Genomic DNA, 16,479 nt, shown 5'->3' on the forward strand with positions numbered 1-16,479 from the left:
ACAGCTGTAAGTATGGTCCAAACACGAAGACAAACGCGTTGTACACACAAGATTGTTTACCCTGAAGATTCACTATCTTTACTGGTGTTGGGAGACTACGTCAAGATATCCTTATGATATAACGACTGCTTAGTAGAACAGATAGTTACTTCCTGGCATTATCTGACAAAACCAGTCTCAATGTGGACATCTTGCTTTATTCTCACGAGGCTAGTAAAACTTTAGTGCAGATTCTGAGACACACCCATGAACTTTAATCATGACAAATAAAGATGTTGCTCGTTAAAGTTTTAGTGTAAGTCCGAAGACACTTAGTCAATTATAGGTGCGAGGATTCTAATCTAACCTTTAGGCTAGATTAGCTGCATGAACCATACAGAAAACAAAGAAGAAGGAGAGCTAGTACTAATAGTAGCATTAAAAGAAAGGTGTTACCACTAGACTAGTATTTAGAATCCTTTAGAATCAGTCATAGACTATAGATACAGATGCAGATAGACAACCATGTCTAGTTTGGTACAAAATTAATTGATTTTCAAACTTTCTGGTCAATTTGAGCAGAGAAATTTTTACTTCAGCCTGAGATTCCTGCTGAAAATGGAATATGGAAACCCTAGCGTGGTTGGACATTCTTTCTCAATTAAACACACAAAGTGGCATTCCCTTGCCTTCAGGCAATTTAGGCACATTGTTCTCAATTGTTCCTTCACTCACAGACAACTGCTGAAATATACATGACTTTCTGCAACAGGATTCCAGTATCCCAACACATCAAGGAGACAACATCAACAAATCAAGGTGAATTCCAAGTGGTAAAGGTCATGTGTGGTATTTCCACTTCTCTCCTGTTCTGTCGGTATGTTGGGCACCAGGTGCAGGGTGTCCTCTAGGCTCTAGGTGTCAGTAATTCTCTGTCACCTGCTTGACCCCTCCAGTCTCATGTTTGGTCAGTGGAGCCCATACCAAAGGGTTGGGCTCCAGTTCCACTAGTTTGTTCTACTAGCTGGGCGGAAAATTGCCTCAGTGAGAATTCTGGCATTTGATAAGCCTTCTTAGGATGTCAAGGAGCTCCAGACACCCCTGCATTTAGACCAAGCCCTGCCCTGTGTGGTACCCATCATTTTGTACCACACACATACCTCCAAGTCAAAAAGCCTGTTAGTTTTGCCTTGGGCTGAGTCTCTCTTTAGTACTGAATGAATAAAGACCTTTATTGAGCATTTGAATGCACAGCTTGGCTGCTTCGTAGACAGCTAAAAGATGGTCACTTTGAAAGTATTGGTGGAAACTTTTTTCCTTTTACCCTTTTCAGATAATAGTATAAGAGGTTATAGATAAAGGGTACTCATCAAAGAGAGCTAAAAAGTAACTTCAAAAGTTTATTGAAGGGATAATGTTGCCATTTTATCAGTTAAGCATACAAGTCCTTCCTGCCAAGAAACAGAAGCAGATGTGAGGTGCCCAGGGCACATTCCACAGTTGGCCATAAATCTTTGCCTTTGCCCCCGAATTGTCTTGTCCTTACAACGCTATATCAATGTTTTCTGTATTTCTGAAAACTAGTCGGTCAAATGTGTTGTAAGGATTAATTGAGCTAATGAGGTGAAGATAATTGATTTTCGTAGACTATGCTAAGTTGTATTCATTCCCCCAGTGAAATTGTGCAAATATTCTTACCTCATAAGCCCATGTGCAGGACACCCCGGTGAACTTCTGAATGCAGCGCCCGATCTCCACGTCTTCATGTGTGGTGTACAGGTGCTTCAGACACCACGAGATGTTGGGTACCATCCTCCTCAGCGTCTCTCGACTCATGATCATCCCCGGACCCCCCATGCAGAAGTTCTCGCCCGCGTCCAGCGACAGGCGCCCAAACTCTTCGGCATTGCCCAGCCCCGTCTGTCCGATGTAGAGTGGCCTGGTGGCATTCACCCCCCTGAGAAAATTCTCCAGTTTGTCCCCCTTGATGTAGACATCATCATCAGCCCTCATGAACCAATCATACTGGTCCAGGTAATGGTCGTGCATGTACTTCAGCATGAGGAAGGACTTCTTCTGAGGGGGGTAGGCGTCGTCAACCCCCGGGATGTTAACTCGGGACAACCCCCCTGGAGAGGAGCCGGTAGGATCGTAAGCGGAGTAGAATTCGACCTTGCCCGGTATATGCCTCTGCCAGGTCTCGTATGCGGCTACCGCTCGGGAGTCCAGGTATTTTTTGGCCGTCATCACCCCGACGTACACAAGATTCTTGCCCCGCTCAGGGCCGGCTGACTCCCTCTTGGGCGTACTCGCCGGTCCCCCTGGGTCGCCCGCCCCGCTGGACAGCACCTCAGCAGCCGTGGGGTCCCGTCTGCACCCCACTCGGGTCGCGAGACTCCCTCCTCTAGGCGGGTCGGCCCTCTGCACCACCAGCCAGCTGGCAAGCGTGAACCCCAGAAACAGTCCCGCACACAGCCCGACCACCATCCGGGCTCGCGCCGTCATGCCGGCCCGCCGCGTCCACAGCATCACTCTCGGGTTCGTCAGCAGGCCCAACACACTGTTCCGCTGACGACTACATGTCTTGGTGAGCACTGGGTCCTCTCTGTAGACAGAAAGATCGACATTAGTGAGTATCTCAGCCCGACCGAAGCTGCAGGTTCACCAGTTCGGCCGCCATCTTGTTTATTCATGACGTCACATGCACAACACCCACGTGGATCCTCCACCGGCCAGATAATCCTGACATCATTTATAGCGCCAAGGAACCTGATAGTCATCCTAGAGTCCTCCTAGTGATAAGGAGATAAGACATGTGGGAGAAAAAGTATGAACCAGAAGATAAGAATCAAACGACATGTTTGATTCCGTGAACAATTTCATCTGGCTGGTGAATGACCGAATAAAAAAGTTTTTATTCACAAGTTGACACAACTGAGGAGTAACATGATAGCCGGCCGACGTTTCGGTGACCGTCTGTCACCTTCCTCAGGGCAAAATGTCTGGTTCACTTTGCACTCTGGTTAGGTCACCTGGTGTCATTGTCAACAATGCGGTCCCAAACGTAAAGCATTGTGACAAAATTGACATTTAGTTGTTGATATAAAAAACTGAGATCTGAGTAAAAATGCATAGGGCTGGTAAACATATTTAGTGGATGAATGGACTCTGAAATGGGAGCTACAGACGAAAAAGAGAAAAGACAAAAGTGACTGCAAGTCAGATAGAATATATCACAAACCAAAGTTTTTGGAGAAAGGAAAAGCATACTGCATGAGTAACAAATCATGTATGTTTGAATCCCTGGAAAAATCAAATGCAGCTACAGATGATTAAAAAAACTTGCGGTGATTGCTTGAGTATTAACGTTACAAGAGGTGGACACAGAATATCTTTTTTTTTTTTGCTTGACAGACTTTGTCGTTGTACGTGCCCCATCCGAGTCCCCAAGGACTATTGCCACAGCACCGAAACGCAAGTTGCGTTGAGGCTCATGCCCTGAAAAAAAGTCGAAATGGTTTCGAGTTGCTACCGACAAATTGAAAATGAGTCTTGTACCAATCAAGTTTCTGTCGTTCTCTGCAGCTGAATCATCCTGTAATAAATAATGTGATTGTATTGTGTTAAGTTCTTTACTTTAAAACTATCACTTCCAAAAACTCACTGAATGGCAAAAACAAAACTACTGACAGCATACCTTGCATGCCCTTCAGAACGATCAGATCGTTTGTTGAAGCCCTTCTGTTGCAGAGTGATATGTGTGTGATCGAAATGAAGATCCCGATGACAGACTTGCCAGAAGAAGTACATGTACTTACTATCGCAATAACTGGGTGTGGCTTTGGATAGAAAGTATCAGGATCCTTCGCAAGTGTGAGAGAGGGGTATACTAGTAGTACATTGATCTCATGCGGAAAGAAGATTGTAATAACCGCGAGCTTGCCACGTCCGCATCCTGGTTGTATATATATATATATATATAGTGTTACATCCGGATAAACATAAGAGATAGGTAACGTTAGCCTGTTTACAATTGCAATCTCTCGCTTTTAATGAACCCACCCCTAGGGGTCGGTAACCGTCGGGCCGGCCGCTAGGAGCGCTATTTTAGTCAGGCTATACGTATATAAAGAGATAGTGTGTCGTTTTGCTGTTTGCTTTTGAATGACACTTACTTGTATTAGCTACTTTGCTTTATATGTGATTTCAATAGCCCCAACAAATGAAAGCTTTTTATCGTACACAAGCGCCTCTGGCATTAAGACTGAAACTACAGCTATAAACTTGGCCACACGGACTGACCTGACGCGTAAGGGAACGCTCGAAAGAAGGGGTGGGCGTAGCCTCCGTTGCAGACTCCTTCCGGCTGTTTTCTTTTTCAAGTTACAGTTTTACTATTACATTTTTTTCTTATTGCTAGCCCGATATTAGGAGATTATGGTAATGACAATTACATTCTTGACGAAACTTTATAAGACATACGAAACTCATTATTTCACGGAGGTATGAGATCTTTGAACTCTTGTTTTGAGACTTGATCTTGATTAGTAAAATATGAACCTGGATGGACAGCTTTGGACGAGTCATGCGGAGAACGTTCAACCAATCAGTCAACGACAAACAGACGTTAACTTTGCCGCAGTGTACAACTTGAAATCCGCCTGCAGTACGACAGACCGTTGGCTACAACTTATTAGTCCCCAAGGCTGAAGCAGACCGGGTTGCAAAGACCAGCTGCAGCGTATTCAACTGGCAGAGGGAGTTTAGATAGTTGCTATAAAAACCCCTCTTGCCAGCCGTTGGATACGGTCTTTGCAACCCGGTCTGCTTGGAGACTAACAACTTATGAGAAACGCTTCAGTCTTGAGGTGCTTACGTTTCAGGGTGCGTGTTTTCACCCACGCTGGCATTTTGTCAGTACAGACAAACTGCAGTGTTCGGGGAGGTAAGAATATGGGGACCACTCAAGAGACAAGTTACAACATTAGCACGGCAAAAGACGTGGGTAGGCTTCCCCCAGCTCCAGGAGCGGAAATACCAGAGACTGTGAGGTACGCATAAGCGGGAATAGCAGGTGCGGGGGGGGGGGGGGTGTCCAGAATTAGAACCTACACATGGATGCTGTCCGCGATAAAAGTGTCCCTTCTTAGCCCCTGGTCAGAAATGTTCCCGAACGTTCAACTCTAGATTTTTCCAAATTTTCAAACCCGTAGAAGCTCTGGCTGCAACTTTTGTTGTGAAATGTAGCACGTCGCATGATGTGACGTAGTATATCCACAGGAAATAACAGTGTAGTAACCCTGCGTACATTTAACATCCCACCAGAAATAGATCCGGTATGTCAACAAATCTTGTCAATATTTATCCTTGTCATAATTCCGATGACGTCAGTCCTGTTTTATAATTGTCCTCGACCTATGTAACAACAATGGCAAACAGGCCTTGTGAAATATTCTATATGGGAACAATCGAGTGACAACGCAAGTTGCTGCGAGAATGAGATAGGGTCAAATCTGTAGGAATGCAAGATAACACTCCCTCTGTGCTTAATGTTACTTGTTGTCAAAACAATCGACACCTTGAAAAAGCTATGTATGTGCCTGTGTTGACACCTTAATTTTATACAGTCCGGCTGAGCCACGAGTAGTCGACATTCAGTAGTTAAACAGTCGTGAGTTTCCTCCTTCTTGGGGGCTAGAAAATATCTTTCGGACACACCAGAAAACTGGGGTCCGCTGTCATGATTCACGCCACGCCTTGTGTGATGAGCGCTCCCTGTGACTCAAGGTTGACGGTATCTTGACAAAGAATGTACTGAATTCTTCAGACTGACGGACACCAGACGCCGACATGAACATTATAAATTATCCACCATCTGCTATTGGATGACAACCATTGTCACAGAGAAAAGTACAAAACAGTCCAACTCCAGCAGTTTTTGACGGCTGTGCCGCTCTGAACACTGGACAGTTTCTTTGATGCCTGGACAGTTACAAATTGAGGTCATTTGAGACAATACAATGATAAAGTGGTCAGGACATGCAGCTACGATTTGTGACAATACTAGAGCGGTCTCTTTTATGCTCTGCCCAACCATCAAAGGAAGAAGAAACCTGAAGAAAGCTTTGATAGTAAATTGTGGAAAAATAACGTTATGACAAACGCACCTGATTTCCCCGTCATACTTGGGTCTGACAGCATGGAACTCTTGAATGCCCATGGATCCGTCTCTTCCGCAGTCAGCTGCACATAAACGACGTCTCCAACAAAATCTATCCACTGGTAAAAAGTAGACCTAATTATTGATAAGGTGTGTACAAGTACTAACTACTGGGGCTACTTATAAAAGTCAGCGTGAAGAACGTCTGCATATACTCTATGACTGAATGGCACTGCTCGGACACCTGGTGTTTGGACTGTGCCGGCGTGCTGGCCGCATGGCTATACTTCAAAAGGAAGTGACGCAACACGGAACGTTTTGTAAATACGCTCTCCTGCTCGGAGGGAAGAAACGTCACGAGAACAGCTGCGACAGGAAGAGGAGTGCCAAGGATTGGAAACAGTAACACAACTTTCTGGAGAAAAAAAACAGCGCACAACAATATCAATAAACCATTCCGTTTCTGTCATATCCTTTCGAAAATATGGACATTGATATTGTATTGGACATAAACATATACACATGTAGCTTTCACAGCAGCATACGTGTAATGGCACTATGCAACATTCCTGGCAGAGTATGTAGCATCCCTCTACCTATTTTACAATGATACATTATCACAACGATCAGTAAAGCTGTGTAGCTAACATAGGTGGTCCCTGGATGATCACACCGACGTTCTCCCTAAACATGTGCAACTTGGAATTCTGGCGTGAAACGCACGGGCTAATCGGTAGAAGGCGCTAGTATACAGATTTGAAAAGTAATTTAGTTTCACTCAACTGAGATGCTTTGGATCGGGAAATCACATGGTTACATTATGCGATCATCGGTACAGTATGTATGGATTATTGAATGTATATGTGACGAGGAGTAATATTGAAAATAACTTTTCGGTTACGAACATTCACTAAATGAATTGTTAGATTGAATTGATTTGACTGATTATTGAATATGGACTACAATATGTTACGGCAACTTGCTGCTGCTACTGAGCTGAGTGTAGTACTATTATACAAGGATAGGAGCACAAGCGTGAAACCGTACTATAAGGGCCACAATCTCTGTGAGGTCGATCACCAAGCACACACCTGTTGATTTGAACGGATGTGTTTTCCTGGTGATGATGCGTTCTGCACAGCTAGCCAAAGTACATCTCTTTGTTGATGTGACGCATTGATAGGGGCTTACTGTTTGGCGAAGAGCTAATGGAGCGCACCTTTGTACTATTTTAAGGACATCAAATAGACACGTTTGCACTGCCTTCCATATACGTCATTCCACCACGAAATCGAGCTTTCCGAAGCAACACAAGTCTATGACGCCGACGAATCACCGAGATCTAGAGGTGTCATGCAGCCATTCCCGGGAGTGCAAAGCTTCAGGATATCCTGACGTGGTGCACGTCCCGTCACGACTACCCTAGAAACTAGATTCTATTTTCAGTGTCGCTGAAGAGGAAGGGAAACTCCACTTATGTGCACATATAAGGTAGCATTGCCAAGCAATAACTTGTTGGTTCTTCAGTACCCAGCCGGGCAGCACTATCATGGGAGAGATAGCTGAAACGGGAAGACGAAAATATGACCCGAGGAACTTGTAGAAGAAGAAGCCTTGGTTGTTTAGGTTCAAACTCCAAGACAAACTGAGCGCAGTGTACACGTGTGAGTCATACCGTGTTGAACAATCGGATATCCACATGGTTTCTAACAGACGTCTCTAGTGGCCAAATGAATACGGAAGAAAGCGACCAAAATCTACGGACCTACGAAAACGATACAACAATTCCTACCATTTTTCGCCTTTGGCTAAAGATACATTTACAAAACATTATGTTGATAAAGTCGGTATTGGTGCGTAAGGTGTTGAAGGTGATGAAGAAAATTAATGCAATATGGCTGGATTCGTTTGGGTAACGTTCACCTACTTGACGGCTGACCCGTCGTGGTTGCTTGCTTGTTATCATTTCTGTCAGAATGATTAGAAGCACTTCCACGAAACACGTTAGGATTCAATTAGTCGTGAACCTTTTAATTTCAGCGCGCATGACACTTGTCACCGTGCTGTCACGCACATCCCGAAAGCCCGCATAGCGGATCCCGAAAGTCCACACGCTTCCTTGAATTCCTTTCCTGGTATTTTTGTGCATCACATTATACTAGGATTCTATCGAAATTCAGAGGAAGAGCGTGATTCGGAAGTACATAGAAAGGGAAAATAGAATTGTTGCAGACCGCCACGCATGCTGTAAAGCGTACACTCTAGGGGAACTCCCTCCATTTGCCCCATAGAAACCCAATGAGCTAAATAGCCTTGATTTTCCTTGTTGTAAATCTATATGCAATCATTTTTGGATTCTGAAAACATGTTAAGACTTAATCAACTTCAGTTGTTTCCTGTAGTATATTTGCATTAAAACAAGTTTATGTCTTGTAAAGCGCCATTTGATGTAAATTTGTACATATGTTTCTAGTAGTTTCGCCGACCAGAATGCGTAGTTGAGATCTGTTATTACAGAAATGAAGCTGAACAGTTCATATATGGTATGATTGAGGCGTGACTTGGATTGTTCCTTCTGAAACTAAATGGGGGTTGAAAGCAGAAAGTTTTTCGTATAAAACACCACAAGCTAAGACAGAAAGAGGGGAGGATTATCTGAGACCGTCGAAAATCATGGGGGGAAAAGGTGGGAATGTTAATGTAGAACGAAAACTAGTTTTTTTTATGTGTCTCAAAATGGGTAAGCCGACTTTACACCTCTGAATTGGTCCACATGGCACTTCTCCATTTTCTGATAAGGCTTAAGGATAGTTCCTCAGTAGAAGAAGTTTTGAACCATGAAGGGAAGGTGTTCTGAGACTTTCGGCTGGGACAGTATCCTGGGCTGCCGCCCGTGTTCCTACTGTGTGACCTGGCCAGATGACCCTCACTGCTGGGACTGCCCACTACCTGGTAAGTGTGTTGTTTATTATAGACAGTGGCTATTGAAAGGCATATTAAATAGTCGAATAATGTGGTGATGGATTCGGTAAAGTACCTATTTTTCCCAGAGGGGAACATAAACGGTTTTCGAAAAAAAGGGTGAAAACCAGCAAGATTTGTTTTTCAAGCAGCAGGGGTTAATTAAGTATAGAAAATAGTTGTTAACGACGTCTAATCTAAAAGCCTCGCAAAATCTACCAAAAGGAAAGACTAAAAAAAGACGACCTTCGACAATACAACACCCACTAATCAGGATGTTCCTCCCTTGCTCCAAGATTGCTGAATTAGTTCATGATTTAATCTCTTGATTCGTTATATTCACTAGTACTGTACATATAGAGTCTGTATGTACAGTACTAGTGAATATAACGAGTCAAGAGATTAAATCATGAACCAAGTCAGCAATTTATCAGCAAATAAGGAACTGATTAGTAGGTGTTGTTTGTCGAAGGTCTTTTTTGTATCTTCCTTTATCTTTTGTGAGTTTGGTAGATTTCAGCGTAAAGCTTTCAGATTGACTTTCACGAGCGTTATCATACAGTAATTCTAATAAGATTCAAATTTTTCATCGCCGCAATATTATGTCAATGCCAATAGGGTGGAAATGTCGGAAGCTTCGTAACGTTGACCTGTTTGACGCTGCCCTTCATGACCGTTCGAAAGCGACATCGACTGTTCTGTCAAAATGCATTAAGTCTGGAAGCTTGGCAGTCGTTATGATAATTCACCGAACCATTTACACTGAATACGAAGCGAAGGGGCCGACCATTTAACGTATAACGCGCTAGAATTGTTTGAATGTGTGAAAAATAGCCCCCTCCCATCCCCCAAAACAAGGATTTCTAAGGCGGAAAAATATAATTTGCCAGTGACGAGGAGGTAAGAATAAGATTATTCTAGCCTATGCGGTCTGGTTTCGGAAGATATCATCGGGGAACACCCTGATTTGTCCCTGTCAGCTTTCGTCTTCCTCACTCTGGCGTGGAAAAAAACCCACAGAAAAAAGAGAAATTGATAAAAAGACTTAAGAAAATTAAAATATGCACATATACTGAAATGATCTTCCTGCACAGTGCTCACTCTACTGCTAAAATTGACCTTTTCGTGCACATCGTCAAATTCATCATATCTGTATGTTGCCAAGGGAACTTCCCTAAAGTATGGATAATAGAGTTGGCAAGGAACTTTAAATATTCGGGGAAGTCCCGATGAACAACCGTAGTGATCAAAACAGAACACAAGTAATTAAACGAGGTGAAGTGGATTTTAAGGAGTATCCTTAAAACGAACTTTTAAAGCAAAAAACCCCAATGATTTCGAATGTGGACTAATTCTGTTTTTATTCAGTTTGACAAGGAACCCTATATATCCTCTCATAGTACAGTATCGCAATACTATATGTATCAAATGAAATGAAAAAAAAACCCTCAAAACTACGCAAGACTCCATCTTAACATCTTTACACACACTTATATGTAGTACAGGTTAATTGATATCGTGCTTAACTTCGTTTGATCACATCATACAGAAGTATCGATGTAGAGTACTCCATACTTCGAAAATTGTATCATTTAATGACGCTTCAAATTCTTCCGGTAAAATGCGTTTGTCCAGGTTTGGATTAGGTTAAACTTCATGTGCAATCTTTGGATGTAGTACTAGTGCTTCATATAGACCCAGTTCATACTAAGTCGCGCAAGTCGCCCAAATCGCCGAAGCGGGATTGATGTGGCCTAGAATGAAGGCTCCAAGTCGCATTTGAAACCTCCCGATTTCGCATGTCAGCGAAATTACCTCCGGGAGGTAGTTTACATCCGACTTGAGCGATATACCGTTCTTGATTATTACTTTCTAAATGAGTGCATCATCATGTGTATCTTATCATCATTATCATCACCGCGTTTCAGCGTATTCCCCTGAGGCGGACCGTCATTGTCTTCCACAGTGTATTTGATAATGCTGTAAATGTCTAATGTGATCCGAACGGACAGAAACCACGACAGGGCAAGAGACTGCTGTCGTGGCGACTTCAGCTAGTTGGAGCAGTACTATGAGCGGACAGGAAGGACTGTGGGCTACTGCGGCAGTTGATGGCATCACCAGTACTGTCCGAGAGCTGCTGACGGATCTGCCCGGACCATCTACCGTCCGTGCCACCCTGGAGACAGTCGGTACGACAGGGCAATACGCTAGCTGAAGCACAGAATCTTGAGTGTCCTTAAGGTTTAGGATGAACGGGACCACCCTATATGGATGGGACGTGCGTATTTGGGCTTACGCTACTCAGACTTTGTAGAATTCTAAAACTTTGCCCCAAATGCTATCTACATGCCTATTCATTCGTTATTGATTTCATCAGGTTGGAAACTCACTGGGTAACAAGGTTATTTATTCACAACCACGAATTATAGAATCAACAGCCGACGGTGACCATCTGTCACCTTCCTCAGGGCGATATACTGACTGGTACTACATGTGTATTACACATTGCAGCTAGGTGTCGCTGCTAACGATGCTTTCCCAGAAGTATTGTCATATATACACAAAAATAATCATTATCATATGTACAAAAATGTATTGTCCAGCAGCCATAAAAAGGAAGTTAGACATTGTCAGTTACTTATAAAGAATACTAGTATGGTCCCAAACGTGTCCGAGTCTATATCCCCCTCAACACGGTCCATGGCTTGAGTAGATATTCTGATCCATAGCCCCCGACCCTCAAGATGAGTTGTACTGAGTTAAGGTGACTGTGATAAACGTTTATGACATAAAGCCAATGATACCGGTTTGGCGACGAACAGGTTTTGATGGGGAGCTGACGTGGACTGAGCTGACTGTGGTGGCCTTACTGAGCGGCCTGCTCATGTTTCTCATGGTGCTCCTCCTGCTGAGCTGTGTTACCTGCGGCGTGAGGGTGGGGCGTCGCTGGGGCAACAGTACCAGCACTGCTACCCTGAGGAAAACCCCTGAAGAGGAAGTCACCTGCCCGTACGTACTGATAATAATTTTCCTATTCAAAAGTAAACTCCGGAAAAAGATCTTGTTGAAAATATGGACTCACTGTTATATGTACATAATACTGGAAAAAGAACCCAACATAAATATCGAAAAGAGTAGGGTGTGATGACCCAGTGTGCTTGGTTGAAAGCCCGGAGATTATACCGATGTCCCTATCTAGGGATGTGGTGGGATTTACTTTCAATGTTAAGTTACCACCCTCCTTCTATTCTGGGTTCCATTTACTTTCAATGTACCACCCTCCTTCTGGGTTCCATTTACTTTCAATGTACCACCCTCCTTCTGGCATCAAATATATGACTGGGCGATATCATTGCTATTGTTAACCGACTAACGAGGACACTCCTAGCGCATAGAGGTCATGCGCTGCACTGTACTCTCAAATTCTGGTTATGCTCTTGCAAACTTCAAGATTAACATTTTGTGTTCATTCTTTCCCCAGGCGATGGTGAGTCCGCTGCAATGGGAGGTGCCTCCCTTGGCATGGTCGCTAGGTGGCATCCCGGCTCAGCTCAAAGATTCTGTCCATGAAGCTTCACTTCAGGACTGGATACCGGTTGAAACCCAACTAGAAAGATATCTATTGCTTAAGGATCTGTTATGGAACTCATTTCGGGAATTACACTGTATATGTCGTACAGGTTCATCTATTCTCACAATAAGAATCACTGAGTTTCTGACATTTTGCTTTCCCCATTTTTGAATACATCACTCATCAGAAGCTGAATCAAATGTTATCTATCCAGGACTGTTATGCTATTAAAAGCACATTGCAATATCGCTCATAAGCTGGGACCGGTCTCTTTGGTGGTCAGACTATTTCTTAACTTTAAATGAGAAAATGTATTTGGTTGGGCAATGTAAAATCTTGATTTTAATCCCATTTGCACTATTTCTGGCTGGTTGTTTCATCCAGTCCTGTCTTGAACAGCAAAGAGGCTCCGTGCATCTGCCAGGAGCCTGGTTAAATTGCACTCATAGCAGCCTGCTCAACACTCTGTCCCCTAGAGGGGAGGGGCCTGTTACAACCTCAGGCAGTGTGTTACACAGACTAGCGTGGTACCCATCCATATTTTACGCCAAAAATGGATGGGTGCTTGACAGTAGCCTGGAATCCAGCCTTGAATGCAAAACCCAACCTGATCCAGAACAGAATGGGCATAGCATTCACGGCTGGATTCAAGTAGCCTGGAATCTAAACCTATCATAGCTCCAGAGTTTCCTCTATTTGCGGAGAGGAGAATCAGAAACTATAATAGGTTTGGATTCTAGGTTAGGATTCAAGGCAAGCTTGCTTGGGTCCACTGAGATAAAATACAAGGCTTCTGTCAGAGGTCCCAACACTTTTGATTGTAATACCCCATAACAGCCCCTCCTTACTGGCAGTATTTAGTTTGATGGTGGTTATGGTTGTAGGAATTGGGGGACAAAGCACTTATGATACATCTACTTAACAGTAAAGGGGGATTTTCTGCAATGGAAATACAACGTAACTACTTAGATGCCCACCCTCAAGAAACCCTTTTTGGGTGGTATGAACAGACAGACAAAAAGGAAGAGGAAAAAACATGTGTAGTGAATATTTTATTGGACTGTAGTTGGATTCAGTCTATGGTGGTGATCTATTCTCGCTGCATCATCTTCTGACGTGCAAGCTTCTTCTTGGAGACCTTCTTCTTAGAAGACACCTCATCCTCAGACTTGGCAATGACCGTCTCCTGCTCACTCAAGATCATCTCGATGTGGCAGGGAGAGCTCATGTAGGCTGTAAAGAATAGAAACTTGTCATCTTGGTTGTATAGAGTAATGTGCCATTCTCAAGGTATGGCTTTATCTACAAAAATACTACTGAATTTTAACATTACCTACATTGTCCTCATGTATATATTTTGTGTACACCTAAATTAGGTAGACATTCTTAACATTTTGAATTCTACTGTCCTTGCAATCCTATCCAAAACAAATTAGAAGAACCATTTCGATTCTGTTGAGGTGTTAATACAAAATGTATTGTTTTGTCAACAAAAATGTTTGAATCAGCACTTTTATACCACAAAATATCACCATCTATGAACACAGAGAATCCTAACATCTAACCCTGTTCCCTGGACATGTATACTGGGTGATCGTAACATACAAATACTTACGATTGATACGGCCGTGGGCTCTGTATGTCCTGCGCCTCATCTTGGCAGCCCGGTTCACCTGGATGTGCTCCACCATCAGAGAATCCACATCCAGACCCTGCATGTACACACACAGTAAACAAACACATTAGAGGTTACGAGTAGCACTCTTCCATCTCATCATGGGAGATAAGTTTGAAATCTTTAAATCAATATGGCACACCTTTAACACAAATGGTTCCTTCCTTAGTTTTGAGTGTAATCACACAGTACCTTGAATTCAGCATTGCTCTCTGCGTTCTTCAGCAGTTGCAGGAGGAATTCTGCACTCTTCTTGGGCCAGCGTCCCTGAGTCCAGCGCCAGGCCTTACACTACAACACAGCATGGCAAGGACATTAACACAAGAAATAACAAAGCCATCAATACAAGAAACGACAAGGCCATTAACAATAGAAGGGCAGGCCATAAACACAGGAAAGACCGGACAAATAAAAGTAAAAGACATATCAACACGATTAGTACACAAATCAATAAATCACAGAAAAAGTCAACGACCTTTTCTATATTCTACCTCTCCAACACCACCAACCCATATTAAAAGCAATTACCTAAATTCCTGAAAAGCTCTTACCTGTGCCTTGCGTCCCACACCACCGTTGAACCTGCGGAAGGGCACAATCTGCTTTTTGGCAGTGACATCTTTCAGGAAACGCGTGGCCTTGCGGATGTGCATGCCCTTGAGTGCATTGGCCGTTTCGCGGGTATTCTGTGAGTGGGAGCATAAAGAGGTATTTTATTGACATGTACTTGTGGGGAAGGGCTACCGTTACTGACAGCAAGGACACTTTGTGCCACTATTTCACAGAATTTAAAGGCGCACCGTTCCAGTGGAATGCAAAACTTTGCACTACATTTCTGTACACCAGCATTTTGCATATACCAAATGGTGCTATTGGTAGTTTTTGGTACACTGGAAAGTTGGGGAGCAAAACCTTCAGTTTCTCACTTCAAAGCTGTGTTCATCCCACATAACTTGATGGCGGCTATGTAAGAACGATTGGTGGTCTTGAAATGGAAGTATTTACCTTGAAGTGCACCCGCAAGTTGGAGCCACGGGCTTTACACGCTGCAAGGAATAAGAGATGTAGAAAATGTAAACAAACATTACAGACTATACCGTATACAGGTTACTGAATTCATTGGTGTGGCAGACCAAAATTTAAACAGTCAAAAATTCTGACTTACACTTGGTGGCATTCTCCGGGTCCAGTGAGTACCTAGTCATGGTGATGGTCAGTTACCTGTGATTTAAAAAAACAAACAGAAGTCAACCTGTATTGCAATACATCAACATCAACATGTACATCAACATATTCATATCATTGGTCTAACACAGTTACACTCTTCCCCTACATGCCTGTCACATGGTTAATTTTCGGTGCGAATGTTACTGTAGTTGCTGTCTGTTGAGAAACTTACAGGGCTAACAGTAACACAATCATCTTTAAACTAAGCACCAAACTCATTGACATATTCAAAGAAAGTACTGCCATGTTCAAGTTCAACTGAGACAATGAGCGTACAGTCCATCATGTCAATACCTTGATCAACAGCTACACATTTCTTTTGTATGTTGGCTGATGCATATTTTCAACCAAGCACTCAGTACAACTCTTGCAAAATTATCAGATGCTAAACCAATATACTAACATCATAGTCTAATACTGTATCATGAAATCCCTGCATAATAAAGGCATGTACGAATAAGTATGTCAATGAGAATTGACGCAAAATCAAAGCTGTTAAGACGGTTCCATGTGACCAGTATAATTTTGACCAGAATTTTTCTGCATGGGTCACAGTTATTACTCTCCACGTAACACATACACTGTACTGTAATTTGTACACACTTGGGCGATTGAATCAAATGTTTAAGAACGTGTATCGAAAAAAATTATGTCTGAAGCGTCAGATTTAAGTTTCTCTTGTATTAATGTTTGAAATATTTCTCTGTTTCATAATCTGAGAATATCAAATTTGATTGCATCGGTCTAATCATGGCAGGAGTCTCGGATGGTAACATCGTCTGCTACCAATGTGTGATATTTTCCCATGACAAACCAAGTGGATGGAAATCTTGTCTCAAATGATTCTAGATAGTGTACAGAACATCTGAGTCATGGTTATAAGTTTCTATACGGATTGAAAGG

General features: G+C 43.0%; 3 protein-coding genes across 4 annotated transcripts in view; 1 reads left to right on the forward strand and 2 right to left on the reverse strand.

Annotated features, from left to right (window-relative positions):
- Positions 1-6,384, reverse strand: part of LOC136428110 (chondroitin sulfate synthase 1-like) — a 36,174-nt gene extending 29,790 nt beyond the window's left edge. Inside the window, exons 1-2 of one of the 2 annotated variants that reach the window (XM_066417402.1) lie at positions 6,147-6,384; positions 1,678-2,584 (exon numbers count right to left, since the gene is read on the reverse strand). In XM_066417402.1, coding sequence (XP_066273499.1) covers positions 1,678-2,584; positions 6,147-6,199 — 960 coding nt within the window. In that variant the 5' untranslated portion in view covers positions 6,200-6,384. Of the gene's footprint in view, positions 1-1,677; positions 2,585-3,676; positions 3,866-6,146 lie in introns of those variants that run through there. The other variant, XM_066417401.1, reaches the window with a different exon arrangement.
- A 2,175-nt stretch (positions 6,385-8,559) lies between these two features.
- LOC136428117 (uncharacterized) lies at positions 8,560-13,378 on the forward strand. The gene is made up of 4 exons (XM_066417413.1): positions 8,560-9,091; positions 11,113-11,292; positions 11,926-12,112; positions 12,585-13,378. Exons 1-4 carry the CDS (start codon positions 8,977-8,979, stop codon positions 12,592-12,594), a joined length of 492 nt encoding a protein of 163 aa, XP_066273510.1. The 5' UTR covers positions 8,560-8,976; the 3' UTR covers positions 12,595-13,378.
- A 335-nt stretch (positions 13,379-13,713) lies between these two features.
- Positions 13,714-15,648, reverse strand: LOC136428116 (large ribosomal subunit protein uL22-like). The gene is made up of 6 exons (XM_066417412.1): positions 15,515-15,648; positions 15,355-15,395; positions 14,901-15,035; positions 14,542-14,640; positions 14,290-14,386; positions 13,714-13,907 (listed from the first exon to the last, which is right to left on the reverse strand). Exons 1-6 carry the CDS (start codon positions 15,552-15,554, stop codon positions 13,765-13,767), a joined length of 555 nt encoding a protein of 184 aa, XP_066273509.1. The 5' UTR covers positions 15,555-15,648; the 3' UTR covers positions 13,714-13,764.
- Between the last annotated feature and the right edge of the window lie 831 nt (positions 15,649-16,479).

Source organism: Branchiostoma lanceolatum, chromosome 2 (genome assembly GCF_035083965.1).
Source record: "Branchiostoma lanceolatum isolate klBraLanc5 chromosome 2, klBraLanc5.hap2, whole genome shotgun sequence".
Classification (NCBI taxonomy): Eukaryota; Metazoa; Chordata; class Leptocardii; order Amphioxiformes; family Branchiostomatidae; genus Branchiostoma; species Branchiostoma lanceolatum.